Below are 15093 nucleotides of genomic sequence, written 5' to 3'. Positions count from 1 at the left end.
CCCTGCTTTCTGACAGATGATTTTCTCATTGTTGCTGTTCTGATCAAAGGCCCGTCATGAGGCAGTGATGCGTCGCACTCTGGAAAGGAGCCAGAAAACCACACAGAAGCCCAACCGCTGGTCTTGGGGAGGAGCGCTGCAGACAAACATTCCCAGCACATCAGCAGGTACTTCATCTCACACCAAACTCAAAAAACACAAAACTCTTCCATGGACATTAAATTGTATTGAGACAGTCTTGTTCTACAACCCCCACACTGATGGAGAATATGCCATTATATGACCACTTTTCTTTCTATATTAATGCTTTGGAGTACATTGAATATTTCATTGTCGTCTCTCTGATGTGTCTCTCTCGTATAAATATGTCTGCCTGCCTCTGCTTGTCAGTATTGTTCTGCCATGTTTATATTAAACTTTTTAGATCCGCTGCCTCTGTTGTTACTGCTTACTCACACCCTTCTCTTTCTCTCCCTCATTCTCAAACTCAACCTCTCTCTGGCTCTTTTTCTCCCTTTACCTGCTCTCTGCTCTTTGTCTCTCCGCCTTTGTTCTCTCCACTCCTTGGTCCAGGTTTTGTCGAGTCAGTTTTCCTCTATCCACTCGACCTTGCTGGACTGGAGCACATGCAGGGTGCTTTCAGTTACTACCGCAGATATGGAATGACCTCCCAATGTGAATATTATAGCAGTGTTTCACTTAGCCGGCTAGCGTTAGAATGCTAGCAGTAGCACTGTAACTGTACAGTACCATCCTAGCTCACTCTCATTAGCATACATGTAGGCTAATGCGTGTAGCATGGTTAGTATTTGATGTTTTATTTGCATGTAGCAGTCTGTGTGTTTCCTGAAGTTGTATCCACAGCACAGGATCATTCAAACCATTTATTTTGATTTTAGTTGATGTGACCTATTTAGCACCAATTCATTTTTCAGTGTGTTTGCTTTTCTTTAGCTGTGTTGGTAGTTTTTCCACATCTAACCTAAGTTAACCAAGGTAGAGAATCCTCTCAGTGAGTGCTGGCTCCAGCTCTCTTTCCTCCTCTGTATTTTTCTCCAAGTTGTCCTGTTGTTTTGATTCATGTTTATCATCTTTCTTTGACCTTAGATGCCGACAGAAGGTCGGTGTCCACTATGAATTTATCCAAACATGCAGACCCCATCATTACCAAGCGCCTCTCCTACTCATCTGCCACACTTCTACACTCACCAGACCGAGGTAATGAAAGCAAACATCGCACACACACAAAAGCTGGCATTACCCTAGTTAGGATTATCTGCTTTTTGATGCATCTTTTGTAGTATTTTCATTAATTTAAGCTTAATGTTTTGTGACATTAACACTATACTTTAACCTTGATGTAAACCAAATAAGAAATTAAGTGCAAGGAACTTACTTGCTTTCTTGCTGTAACTAGATGAAAAATATGAAGCTGCAGCCCACAGATAGATGGATTAGCTTAAATGATGGACAAATGGAAACAGCAAGTCTGGCTCTGTTTAAAGGTAACAGAAAAAAAAGCTATCATCATCACTACTAAATCCACTAAAAGAAACTGAATATGAATGGATGTCATTGTTAAATAACTGTCTTATCATCCCTGTGAGCACACCATGTAGGAAAATCTAAAGCAAGCTGTAAAACCACATATATTCTTTTTTTTTCCCTCTCAGGTCTGTATTGGGATTAAACAAATTTGTTACAAAAATCTAAATTGGAAAGAATTTGGATGATCTTTTTCCTTCCTTATGCTAAGCAGAGCCATCAAGCTGTTGACTGTTGCTTCATATTTATCAGATGGACATGAGAGTGGAACTGATGCTCTCATCTGACTCAGCAAATAATCACATTTCAAAATTTCCCCTATCGTTTTTTAAAATGTAAACTTTGTCAGTTTTAAGTTGACAAGTAGTTAATGTATTCTTTGATGTTCTTTGGTGTTGCTGACAGGTTTACAAATGCGAACAGCCTCCACCCCTGTTATAAGCAAAGCTCAGTCCAAACCCCGCCTACATCAGGGGAAGACCTCACAGCACAGAAACACAGGTGTCCTCAGAGCAACCTTTGGTGTCCTCTGTTACACTGTACACTCAGTGTTGTTATGCAAAAAGATCATGGGCTGGAAACTGTCATGTAATGATATTGGAAGAACACAAAACGGGGATTTGTAGAGAGATGTGTACTTCTCTTCGTTAAGGTTAACTGAAAAATCCCGACAAACCAGACAAAATTACGTTTTGTCCAAAGTGACCATTCATTTTTATTCAGTGTTAATATTTGTACTTTGCACATATTGTGTGCAAACAATTGACCCCCTTCTCTAATCCTCAGTAGGATAATCTTGTTGTTTTTGTGGGAACATTGTATGCCGTTTATTTCTCATCTGGAAGAATTGACACACACATTTTAGATAGTCAGACTTATTTATCATCATAGACGTAATATGCAAGTATGTAACTATTGTTATAGTGCCAAAGCGATCTCTGCACATTAGAACGTGGACACTGAGAAACCTCAAACAGTTCGGTGTAACACAAACGTTTAGACCAAGAACTGTTTGAATTCAAAGTAGCACAGACGACTCATTTATTTGTACAGTTTTCAGCCCGGCGTTATCTTTTTCCCTGCTCCCTAAGACCTCCGACCTGGTACAACAAGGCTGCATGTTTTGCTTGTTATACTGTCTTCAAAGATTTTAAGCAGGGTTATTGGGTTATTTCTCTGAAAAAGTTGCAGAATTCCAAATGAAATATTAGAAGAAGAGGCTGTTTCCTAAAATGCAGGTGCAGTTTGACCTTTGCGCTGCAGTGTTTATTGGAATGCTCCCCTCCCTGCATTTTGCCTTCTGTTTGCGCTTCACCGCAGGATGTTTGCTTCTTCTCATAATTAACAGCCTGGTGCATGCAAGTATGTTGTGCATAGTTTAACTTCACTTTAGCTCTCACCTACTGTTACGCAGTCACAGGGCAGGAATGGGGCAACGCTTTCGGTGATTATGCATAACTTGTAATCTGCTTTGACTGATTGCTCGGGCTGATTAGTAGAAAGTTAATAGTTTTAACTGTTATCACACCTCAGATGTTACATGTGTGTGTTAAGGGCTGCGCCGCCTTCCGTTGACGCCATGGGAGAGCAATGTGGTGAACCGCCTGCAGCAGCCAACGCACTCGTACCTGGCCCGCAGCCGCAGTGCTATGAGTCTGTCAGGAGAGCAAACAGGTAACACACACACATTTCAGTGTGAAGCCCGTTCTGAAGATGGGCTGCAGACCGAGAGACGGATGCTCATGGAAACGCACTTAAATCACTGCCGCTTGTGCTGGTTATTTGTTAGCACAGTATTTATATCGTTTATATTTTAGTCTCCTGACCAAAGTAGTTTCGGATGTTAATCAGATTTGGCCGGACTTAAAGCATTACACTGTCTGAAACTTCAACAGCTTGTGTCAGGCACCCAAAGCTCGCTCTCGCATGCACACACAAACACACACACTCCCACCAAAGTCTAAACAAATAAGCCGTTCAGGAAGTATTCGGAGATTGATACCATGCCTGGTTTCCCTTTGCTGTTACTATGACAGAAGTAGCTTTTGAATGAGAAAAAAAAAAAAAAAAAGTCCCACACTTCTAACTTGGACCATCTTTAGCTTTGATAATGGCATTTATTTGCTATGTCATCATTTCAGTAAGCCGATGTAATGTCTCAGGATTCATTTTTGTTCAGAGTTTTGTATTGATGGTTGGAAAGTGAGATGGTCGTGTAAAGTCTACACCAGTATGTCCTAAAGATATTCAGAAGAGTTTAAAGGGATAGTTCGCCTCTTTTGACATGAAGCTGTATGACATCCCATACTAGCAATATTATTTATGAACATTTTCTTACCACCTGCTGCATACTGTGAGCAAAGTTCCGGCCTCGTTTTGGCGTTGACAAAAGTAGTCCGGCTAGTTGATGCGAAGGGAGAGAAAATAGCGCCAAGCGATTGTGAGGTCTGACTTTTTCCTGGAGAACGATTTTGTGATGCAAATGTATTACTCTTTTGAACGCATATTGTTTTTAGAAGCAAAACGCTTTATTTTTTAAGCCCCTGCCAACTAGCCTGACTACTTTTGTCAACGCCAAAACGAGGCCGGAACTCGGCTCACAGGACGCAGCAGGGGTAAGAAAATGTTCATAAATGATATTGCTTGTATGGGATTTTTTACAGCTTCATGTCAAAAGAGGTGAACTGTCCCTTTAAGTCTTGAATCTGTGATGGTCAATCTATGTTTGAAAATTATGTCTCATACTCCCTTAACCACTTTTACACATTTTGAACCTGAGGAATCCTGTCATTTAATCTATTTATAAATGTTTTTAAAAACATCTATTTATGTAAAAACCTGGTTGTTTTTGCTTCATAGCAAATTGAACCATTTTCTTTTTTTCTTTCAAATAACTTCACTGTTGAAACTACATAGCTGTTTTGTCCCAAAACCTTGAGTTTTACTGATGTTGGACAGTTCTTAACCCATGTATTAATTTCAGAATAATAATTTGACCCTTCTTAAACACAGTAATGTTGGTGCGACCTCAAGATGTGTTTTCAGACACAGCGTTTAAGAATGAGAAGTTACTTAAGGCATCAGTTAGGGTTAAACTATTTGTTGCCATTTGAAACCTACTGATCACTGGTACTTTTCCAATGGGAGGATTTCTTTCTTTTCTCCTTTTTTTTTTTTTTTTTCAAAAGATTATATTATAGCCAGTCAAGAGCCCATGCAGAATATACAGCATGTAGCAGAATGGATTTGTATTTTAAGGCACTCAGAAATTTTAAGAACCATTTTCAACATGGTTCAACAACCATTTAAGAATGGTTGTTGAACTTAAGCATTTAATGTGAATTGTGACATTTTGGAATATGTTGTTTTTCAACCCACTGGGCACACCGTGGCCGCTTTTTCTATTTTTCACATAAATTTTTCTGTCTTTTGTGTAGGTTTTATTTTTTGGGGAGTTACTGAATTCTCTTATATTTTCAAATACAAACACACACAAACACTCTCTGCCTTGTTTCACTTTGCTCTGCAAAGCCAGTATTGTCTACAGTGTTTGTTTATGTGCTGTATTACGCTGCATGCTCACTTCTTCTTTGATTATGAGTAGTTTGATTTGACTGAATGGTAAAGTAGAAATGCTTCCAACACTGCGGAATTCTGCATCAGTTAGTAGTTTGCCAATCTTTTCTGTTGTCATCTAAGCTTGGAGTTACAAAGTAAAATGAAGATTTTTAACGTAATAAAGTTTTAGATGTTACATTTAAGTTGACTAATTCCTTCTGTTCAATTAATTATATGGATCTTTCATTAAATAATTCCAAAGTGATGGTTGCTGTGTATGTGTAGCTGTTCTTCCAATCAGTAGCACTAACGCTTTCTTTCTTTTCTTCTCTGTTTCTACCAAACATTTTCTTTTCTTTCCTTTCCTTTCAATCCTCTGCTGGTCTTCCCAAACCCATGGCTTTCTTTTTTTTTTTTTTTTTCCCATCCATCTGACATCCTTCCTTTCCTCCCTGATCTTTTGCTCTGTGCTCCCTTTTCTTAATCAAATCCTTACTGGTGTCCCACAAATTCCTCCACCGTTCTGATCCATACTTTCTTCAAAACACTCTAAACCCTCACTTCCTCACTTCGTACATTACTGTAGCCTTGCCTGTGTGTCCTCGCTCAGTGTCCTGCAACCCCACGGGCCCCATGTCCTTTAAGGCCCTGCAGGCCCAGCCACTCCCTCATTGTCGCAGCCAGGAGAGGAACCTCAGCAGGGAGACGGCTTTCTCGTCTTCCACAACCCCACGGAGGAGAACCACAGGAACACCACAGGTAGGAGGTGTTATCGACTGGGAATAAGACTAATGGTAATACCGGCATGCTTGGAGCTAAAGTAGGTGATATTTCGGATGTGTAATGGTGTATCAAATGATCTGTCTGCCTTTATTCACTCTCATTTTATGTTGCTCAACAAGGACTTTGACAGTGATTAAATAGTACAATACCAAAAGTGTGACCACAGTAATATTAGCGACTGAAGTATTGCCCGTTGTGTTTAAGTGGAAGTTTGTTTAAATGGGAGTGTTGCCAGCATTTTAGCCAACATGTTGCCAGAATAAACATAGTTCTCACTACCTAAGCATTTTCTCACAGTGCTTAAATGGAAGGAATTGCAAAAATTTGCTGAGCCAGACGAAGTCGTACATCTTTCTCGCATTTACGTGTCTGAAATAAAACGTTCTTTGCTCTTTGAGAGGACACACTTGCTTAGCTCCATTTAAAATGCTCTTAAAATTCCAGTAATATTGTTTATCACAGTTTTTCAAACGAGTGTCACCCTGAAAAGCTTAGATTCTTACTTCAATTTGACTTTTTTTTTTTTTTTTTTTTTAATATCTTGTTAGTGTGTTATCAGAGTATCTGTCATCAGACACACATACTGTGACATCCACTGTCCATCTGTCCACTGCTGTCACAGCTTATGCCATTAAGGTTTTAGAGTGAGGGCATCTTCTGTACTGTACATCTCCACACACTGACCCCCAGACATGCACAGATAATCCCGATCCACTCCAGAATGCCACAGGTATACCATTTCTACCATATTCACTAATGTTTGGATACTTAAGGTCATGTGAATTTTCTGTACAATTGCTTTTGTTTTTTTACTTTTAAACAAGATAATGGATGCAGTGTGAGATGGTGTGTTTTTAAAGAGGATTGATTTTTAGTTTTTTGTAAGAACCCCCCTCCTCCCTCCTCCCAACACATTTGTTTCATGTCTTGGCGCCAGAGGTCATCCATGGTGAAAGAAAGGCTGTCTAAGCCTAATCCTGTTAATGATCAACTTCAACAACTGCTGTCAGCGGGGCACTTGATTCTTCACACTTGTTCGCCCTGTATCCCTACTCATCTTTTTAAGATCGATATATCTTATAGCCCTCCAAAAATCTGGTAAGGAAGACTAGATGTCTGGCAGTATATTTGGAGGTTGGGGCCAATTGATTCTGGACCACAGTAGTGTTATTTGAAAGGGAAATTGCTGTGCTACCCTGGCCCTGATCTGGTAATGTGAAAAATTTTGAAAAGAAGCATTATTTTTTTTTCTCTCTCTTCGTTCCACCTGCACCGGCAGCGAAAGGATCGTGACAATGTCAGGAAATCATGGAGCAACCTGTCACTTCCACTGGCTCCCATTCTGACTTTACCCCCCAGCAAACGCACCACTTCTCCAGGCAAGAAGAAAAGCAAAGTGACAGCACCCTCTCCTGGCAGGTAGGGGAATATCGCTCATGTTGGTTTGCAACATAGACTGTGAAATTAGGTGCATAAACCAAGTTTGAACTGGTATTATAGATAGTTCTGAAAGATTGAAAGATATGTTGCCAAATGTTTTTTGTTTTTTTTTGTTTGTTTTTGCACACAGACCCCCTCAGAAGGTAACAGGGCGCCCTCCAACCCCCAAGCTGCTGAAGTCTTCAGGGTCAGAAGACCCTGGAAACCTTCGACCTGTTAGGATTACACCTGAGAGCTCCCAACCCTCAACGCCCACAAAAGCCCAAGAGGAGGAGGAAGAGCAGGCTCTCAGCCCTCCTCAGCCTCGACCTCAGCCCCTGGGTCAGAATAAGACGGTGACAGAGCCGATAGAGAGTGCAAGCAGTCCTCCAGCCCACAAACCTTCAGCAGGTACCACAGATCCAGAGGAGGCGAGTCGTATCCTGGCTGAGAATCGACGGCTGGCACGTGGGCAGAGGGAGAGAGAGGAGGAGGAGCGAAGGCAACAAGAGGAGCAGGCCAGGTACGCTGGCTGTGCAAAGAAAAGAATGAGAGTAAAGGTGTGTGTGTTTGCATCTTTGACTGAAGATTGTTTCTACACAGATTAGCGAGGGAGGAAATGGCTCGCAGGAAGGCAGAGGAGAGGACAAAGAGAGAGGAGGAGGCTCAGCGGCAAGCAGAGGAGAGGAGAAGGAAGGAGGAGGAAGAGAGAAAAGCAGACGAGGAAAAACTTCAGAAAGAGAAAGAGGAGGCAGAGAGACTCCAGAAACAGGTGTTGTATTTAGAAAAAGCATTTAGAACTAAAGGTTGAGTTTAGCTAAGTCTGCTGCTAAGACATCCTGTGTGTATATTTGTATATTAGAAAGAGGAGGAAGAGGCTCGACTGAGGCAGGAGAGAGACAAGCACTTCCAGAAAGAGGAGGCTGAACGCCAGGAGAGAAAGAAGGTGACATAAGTTAACACATAAAAACACATATTATTCATAATGTTCAGCATATCACACCTTTTTTTTTTTTTTTTTTTTTTTTTCTTTCCTAACCACCAGCGCCTTGAGGAGATCATGAAGAGAACAAGACGCTCAGACACAACAGAAAAGGTGACAATTCATGCAGGGCAAAAAATCTAGCAAATATCCAACTGAATAATCTTTTAAGATATTTTTATTCCCATTTTTTCCTTTGTCATTTCCAGAAAGTCAGGAATGGAGACGATGCCGGTAACTTGATATACGTTTCTTTGATATGCCTTTACTCTTGTCAAATATTTCCTCTGATGTTCCCTTGATGCTGTGTCTGACAGCCCTATTGATTTTCTTTCACCATCAGTGACCCCTACCTCTCCTGCTCCATCTGCAGTGACAGTGTCCCTCACACACAATAGTAACGGCAACACTCGCCAGCCTGACCCCGACCCGACCCCCAGCAGCACAACACTGAGCCAGAGGTCGAGTTGAAGACTTCAAACACGCACCAATTATCTTCAATTAATCCCACCTTGATGTTATCTATCACTATAGCGAGGGTAAAGATGTGTGATTATTCTCTTCATCCTCTGTTTTACAGGGAGAACGGGGAGTTTGAAGAGGTGATTGTGCTGCCTTCACATTCCAGGTTATCGCCTCCCGAAGGAGAGGAGCAGCAGCAGGAGAACGAGGAGGAGGAGGGGAGAGTTCCTGTCATAGCCTTCACAGAGAATGGTCTTTTAAAGCCTCTGAGTGGAGTAGAGGATATATCAGCCCAGCAGGGACCAGGTCACTAAGCATTCCTCCTTCACACATCTGCCCCCTTTTGCTCCTTTTGTCTTTCTCTTGATATGGTTCTAAATATCAGTCACTTTGTCCATCTCTTGGCATGAATCTTACATTGTAAATCTGATTTGACATAGATGAGAGGTGATTCTCAACACTGTGTAAAATCACAGAGCAGCTACTTACCTGTCAAAGAAATCCTGGTTATATCTGATGTTATCAAGGTCAGCTTCAGGCTTTCAAAGGTCACGAATTTCCCTGAAAAGAAGTTTCAGACTTGAAGCATTTGGTCTAAAAGACGTGGATATTTATCAGGCCCTGTCTGATGACATACCGAATGCTTTGCATGATGGGAAAATTACCGAAGAATCCATTTGACCCATGCTGAAAGTCAGGAAGTCTCTTGTCTCTCACTTAGACTAATTTTCAAATAACTCTACCTCTCGTGTCCAAAGACGTCGTCATCGTCTTGCTGCCCCCCCCCCCCCCCCCCGTTCTGTGATTGGTTCCCTAACTCAGGCAAAAATAAGGGCGGTGGTTTCCAGGCTGCCTTTGCAGTGTGAATGAAATCGCGCGCAAAGCAGCATGGGAATTCCCAGGCTAACCAAACACTGGTATATCACTGATTTTATTATCGTACATTAGAGCAGTAAATTAGAGATGCTGCCTGTTGTGTATTTTAATCTGTTACTGCTGCACTCCTGGCCAAGAAACACAAGAGCCTTCTACTACTATAGCTTATGGACCTCATCATTCACAAAACCTTATTTTTCTCATATATACATTGTTTTAGCACCAGGTTTGTTCTCCAACTAAAATACTTTCAAGCTTCACTTCCCTGTAAGTAATTCATTTATAGGCTGATCCAGTGAAACCGAGTTAATATCAATTCTTTTTTTAAATAAAAAAAAAAAAAAAAGAAGTCCTATCAGTATATTACATGGCACTATTGTTGCCAGCTTAACAACTTTGTAGTTAGATTTTGTTACTTTGTCAACTTTCTCTCGAGCGATGGTTTCCCTGCCACCTGATCACTGCTGCACGCAGCATTAAAAGGGGTGTTTGTTTTATGTAGTAAACATCTGATTGATATGTTTCTGATTAAAACTTAGTCTGATGTGAGACTAAGCAGTAAATGCCGGGTCCTGAATAAACATCATGCTCTAATAATCATTCGAGATTCTCTTCATGTGCAAAGTGGAGCGATGCAGATTTATCAGTCTGTTATATGAACCTGCCTTTGGGGAAATTTTTAGTCTTGTTTCATCAGTGATGATGCGTGTTTATTCCAGGAATCAAGAGTTGTTGATCTTAAGCCTTGATGTGGAAAACCTTGCATGTGAAGATGTGCTAACTCACTTTCAAGCTGAGTCAGTGATGGAAGAAGTATTCTCAGGAGAAAGAGAGGTGTTGGATCTGATCAAACATGCAGTTCCACGTTATTCAGCACTAATCAGACTTCAGCGCCTGCAACAATAAAAACAAAAGCCTGTAACAGGCCGCCACAGGCATCACACCTGACACCTCCTCCCTGAACAGAGGTGTGTACATTCAAGGTGGCCATTAGTTTGTAATGAGGGGGAAAAAGTGGTTGGAAAAACATGCCAATAAGGTTTTGGACATAATTCCTCAAAACACAAATGCACAAACAGTAGGTGAAAGGAAGCTTTTTTTTTTCTGCCCCACAAGATTACATCTTTCATTCTTAAAACTATGTTTCCAGAAACGGTGTGAAGCAACACCGTTTTGCTCAGCATTTACTTTCATAACCACCAAACTTCTTTTCTTTTCTTTTGCTCTTGAAATTCAGATGTTGCCTGACGTTGTGTCGAGACATGAGGATTCCACACCCAGAGGGAGAGGAGCAAAAGTCAGATGGAGGTGGAGAAACATGGAACTGTTGGACTGCGTCAAAGGAAGGACTCACAGCACCAGATTTGTACTTTTCCCCCTCCTCCAGCTACAAAGAAGCACTGCAGCTGTTTCCCAAAGATGGTTTCTCCAAAGATATGCAGAAAGCATCCCCTGAGAGGAGTCTCCTTTCCCTCGGGAAACTCTCAGGGAAAGAGCTTATCCTTCTGTCTCTGACCACGATGACACTTGGCCATCTTTGTTCTGTGTGCTGGCCCAGCTCCCCCCCCCCCCTCCCCCCTCCCCAATTCTGAAACAAATGCCCTGATATCACAGAAGGGCATTGAACTTGCATTCTATCTTGTGGCGTGCGTGATGTGTGACTGTGAATGGGGGGAAAAAAAACAAACTGCTAATAATGTAAACTGAGATCACCTGTTAAGTATCCAGCCATGATACTTGAAGATTTTTGTTGCTGTAGACATACGTTAATCAGATTTTCAGCATCAGCAATTTCTAGCTGGAACTTGTGCACGAGGCTCAGAGGTACGCGGTTTCATTTGTGTTTTTTCTCTTTAACTGAAACCTTGTAATTCCCATGTTTCACCGCTTCTACTAAAATGTTACAGAAGAGTTGGGATGAAGGAATATCGGCTGTTAAATTTGTATTGCGACTACTTGAAAGTGTCATGTAATGTAATATATTCTGCTGTCTACAGTGTTTAAAACTAGGGGTTAAGGGGGTGACACCGGGGTGGATTGAGTATTACAGACTTTAGGTTTAATAATGACTAAATGTTCTCTGAGAACAAGAGTAATAAGATGTAAACTTTTGATTTTCTTTGGTTTAGTTTTTATTTAATTGCTGTACAGTTAAAATGTGATTATTTTTGTTGCCCTGATCCTGTCTTCACTTTCTGTTCAGATGTAGAAAAAGGCATTACTGCATTGGCTTCAAGCCCTTTCTTTTGTTTACCCTTCAGTTAAACCATATCAAAGCTGCATCCTACATCCTTTCACACTGAATCAGCCGCAGAACAGTGTTGGAGGACCCTGCTTGCAGCTTAGCCAGCCTGTGTTGGCAGACCTTCTGTTTTGGCCAAGCCAGGACAAAATGGATTTAAATAACGCACTGGTGACGTTCAAATAATCTGATTAATTTGATCATTTTGATGAAGAAATGCTGCTAATTTTGATGTTCCTTTGCCTTACTGCAATGTAGGAGTGAGGTGACTCTCTCTCTCTCTACACTGAAGTGAAAATATGCATTCCTTGCATGAGCTTTGACATTCTGCCCATGTGCTCAAACTCCCCAGTGGCTTCATTTTGATGCAAGTATGAAAGACTAAAATGTTGTATCACCATATAAGAGCTTTTATGTCTAACCAATGGTCCCTCATACAACTTTTCATTGCAGAAGGACATGATGGGTGAGGTTAAACGCTGGAACTCAACCATTACTCTTGTGTTTTGTTTTTTTTCCGGTTCCCAGTAATGCTGCTGTTTGCATTTGAAGTGCAAACGTATGAGAATCAGTTTCCTTTATCTTACACTGGTACCACCAAAATTAAATAACCTTCAGATGTCTTGGTCGTGTACTGCAGAACATGCCATTATCAACATGCTAACTAACTTGATCATAAATTATGCAAGGTGGATATTTCATTGAGGCCACAAAGCTTTGAAAACCAACTCAAACTCTTTAAGAAAGTGGCTCGGATGAGTTCTTTGAACCACTGTATTACTGAAATTTCTGTACAACTATTGCAGCTATACTATTTGACAAGTAAATAAAACCTTTTCAATTGATTACCTATACACTGAGTTTTGTAATTATTTGTAATTAACAAAAAAAAAAAAAAAAGACAACATGGGTTTTATTTTGTACATTTATTTTACAGTACATCAACACATCAGGACAGTGAAAAACTTGAATTATAGAAAAATAGCAAGGATCTTAAACTTTGCTTCTTACATACAAGAGAAACAAACAGGCAGCTTGGAAAGACCAACTCAAGAAACATTTACAAACTAAAAGAATACTGGATAGGAAACTGTCAGTCCAGAAAAACGATATTTTTTCAAGTGTCTCCCTCTCTGTTCAACACTGACTGTTGATTAAAGAGGAAGTTTGCAATATGTGCTCATGCACAAGGTGATAACTTGTAGTCCCTTGCCTGAGGGGAAGACTTGTCCACGCACTCCTGTGGTCTCGCAACTTAGTGATGTCCAGTCGTGTAACGGAGGAGCCTAAAGCACAACTCCATGACCCAGTGCCTCACAGCACTTCAGCTTCACCAGTAAAAGGTTTTTGTGAGGAAACCGGCGGCAGCGTTGAGCCAGCTGCCACTTGAATCTTCCTTGGCTGCAGTGCGGGAAATTGCGCGGTCAACCTCCCTCTCTGGGCTCTCCTCTTCCTCAGGGAGGTAATCTGGAAGGGCTGAGTTTTGCGGCACCTCCACTCCACAAGAGTTCAGAGGAATGTAAACCTGGACAGAACGTCATGACAGGAGAGAGGGGAAAAAAAAGAAGAATGTTTTAAAAGTTCACGACTTAAAGACTCCTTAAGTTTTTCACCAGTGGAGCTTTAAGTCATTCACCTCTTCCCCTGCTTCATTCTTCACCACTTGCTGAGCTGACAACACCTTAGTGGCAGCAATGGCTGTTGCCAAACTCTGCAAAAGAAGAGACAAAGAAAGAGGGTTATTGGGTATCGGTGCGAAGGGATGGACTATTTTCTTCTGCCAGATTTCTCATCAGCCTTGACAGAATTAAAGGGACAGAAACTAATAGTGATGCTTGTTACCTCTGTGGGCAGGTCTGAACGGATGCGGACTGTACATCTCTTGGAGGCCATTTGGAAAGTGAAGCTGATCACTCCTTTGACTTTCAGTAGGGCTCCCTCACACAAGCTTCGCTGGTGCTTAAAAGCAGTGAGAAAATAGACGAGTGAACTTGCTGGAAACAACAGATATGGTTTCTGAATATACACAAGCGCACATCAGTCAGCCTCCTTACAGTGCTGTCCAGCCCCTGGATGAGCAGCGTGACAGACTTGGCCTTCTTGTTGGAGGTGTTTATAAAGAACTGGGCCTTCTTTCTCTTTTCCCTTTCTGGCGTGCGCGGTGCAGGGTTAGCAGGTGAGCTCAATATGTTAAAAACTTCTTTAGCCAAGGCTGTGATGTCAACAGACAGACTCTCCCTGTAAGAAGAAAAACAATATATATTAGATCATTTAGTTTAGGGTGTCCCTGTGTCATAAATAACCTATCGCCATAAAGTTGAGATACAATCTTCTCACCTTTCGATAAGATTCTCCAAGCTCACCATCATACCAAGTTCATTCTTCATGGTGGGGATATTGGGAGACAACTCAGCCAAGTAACGCAGAGTCTGAGGACAGAGAGGGTAGTAATATGGTATTTACTGTGTGCTGCAACAGTGCAAACAAAATCCATATTTCAAATTCTAAATTAACTACCTAAACCCTACTATCAAACCAACTTCATTGTTTTCACAGCTTTCTATAGTAGAAGCACACTACAGTCCAGCACCTTCCTCCTACCTGCAGAGTTGCAAAGAGCACTTCTGGATCCTTGTGGTCCAGGAAAAGAACCAAACCGGGAAGGCAGCCCTGGTCCTGGACTATCACCGCTCGGTTCTGCGGCTCAGAGGCAAGATCCCGCAGCTGACACACCACCGAGAACGCATCCATCATATTTGTGAACCTAACCAGACCTGAAACTGAAAGAGACATTGCAGACAACTCAGTTATTTTTTGACGTTAGACGTCAGGTGAACATTTGTGTTCGAGCTCTTAATCCAGAATAGCGACAATGTTGTAACTATGTATTAAATCGGCTAAAAGTTGACCGTTTAAGTACTGACGATAATAAGCAGGCTAATGAAGTTAGCTAGCTGCTTTCGACACGTTAAGAAGCTGGGCGGCTTGACAAAGACATTTCTATTCCTTTTGTTACACCGTTTGGACTACAAACTGTAAACTGAATGTAAATTATATCACTTTAAGGACCTGAAAACGCAAAAAACCTAGCTAAGTTTAGTTACATGTTTTCTTACCCGGGGGCAAAAAGTAGCTCGTGAACAAAAAAATACAAATTTAGTGGGGGACACGTGATTGGTCAACCAGCCGTTGCAGAGACTTTTAGGTTGCGCTTTTCTATTGGCTC

The 15093-nt window shown here is 41.4% G+C and overlaps 2 protein-coding genes across 6 annotated transcripts in view; one reads left to right on the top strand and one right to left on the bottom strand.

Moving 5' to 3' along the window:
* map7b (microtubule-associated protein 7b) overlaps positions 1 to 12721 on the top strand; it is a 28408-nt gene extending 15687 nt beyond the window's left edge. For 2 of the 5 annotated variants that reach the window (XM_075458629.1, XM_075458626.1), the window contains exons 5-18: positions 50 to 167; positions 1108 to 1218; positions 1951 to 2046; positions 3100 to 3219; positions 5690 to 5862; positions 7166 to 7305; positions 7457 to 7828; positions 7909 to 8077; positions 8168 to 8251; positions 8351 to 8401; positions 8497 to 8521; positions 8631 to 8748; positions 8868 to 9055; positions 10863 to 12721. In XM_075458629.1, the coding sequence (XP_075314744.1) occupies positions 50 to 167; positions 1108 to 1218; positions 1951 to 2046; positions 3100 to 3219; positions 5690 to 5862; positions 7166 to 7305; positions 7457 to 7828; positions 7909 to 8077; positions 8168 to 8251; positions 8351 to 8401; positions 8497 to 8521; positions 8631 to 8748; positions 8868 to 9055; positions 10863 to 10873 (1776 nt within the window). In that variant the 3' untranslated portion in view covers positions 10874 to 12721. Of the gene's footprint in view, positions 1 to 49; positions 168 to 207; positions 676 to 1107; positions 1219 to 1950; positions 2047 to 3099; positions 3220 to 5689; positions 5863 to 7165; positions 7306 to 7456; positions 7829 to 7908; positions 8078 to 8167; positions 8252 to 8350; positions 8402 to 8496; positions 8522 to 8630; positions 8749 to 8867; positions 9056 to 10862 lie in introns of those variants that run through there. The other 3 variants (XM_075458627.1, XM_075458630.1, XM_075458628.1) reach the window with 3 other exon arrangements.
* Positions 12722 to 12797: 76 nt separating this feature from the next.
* Positions 12798 to 15058, bottom strand: armc1l (armadillo repeat containing 1, like). Its single transcript, XM_075458631.1, has 7 exons — positions 14984 to 15058; positions 14469 to 14647; positions 14205 to 14296; positions 13922 to 14105; positions 13710 to 13826; positions 13504 to 13578; positions 12798 to 13392 (listed from the first exon to the last, which is right to left on the bottom strand). The coding sequence occupies exons 2-7, from the start codon at positions 14619 to 14621 to the stop codon at positions 13198 to 13200; spliced, it is 816 nt and encodes a 271-aa protein (XP_075314746.1). The 5' UTR covers positions 14622 to 14647; positions 14984 to 15058; the 3' UTR covers positions 12798 to 13197.
* Positions 15059 to 15093: the final 35 nt, after the last annotated feature.

The sequence above is a fragment of the Odontesthes bonariensis genome, chromosome 24 (assembly GCF_027942865.1).
Source record: "Odontesthes bonariensis isolate fOdoBon6 chromosome 24, fOdoBon6.hap1, whole genome shotgun sequence".
NCBI lineage: Eukaryota > Metazoa > Chordata > Actinopteri > Atheriniformes > Atherinopsidae > Odontesthes > Odontesthes bonariensis.
The sequence above is the reverse complement of the archived record's forward strand: the minus strand, read 5'-3'. Positions and strand labels throughout refer to the sequence as shown.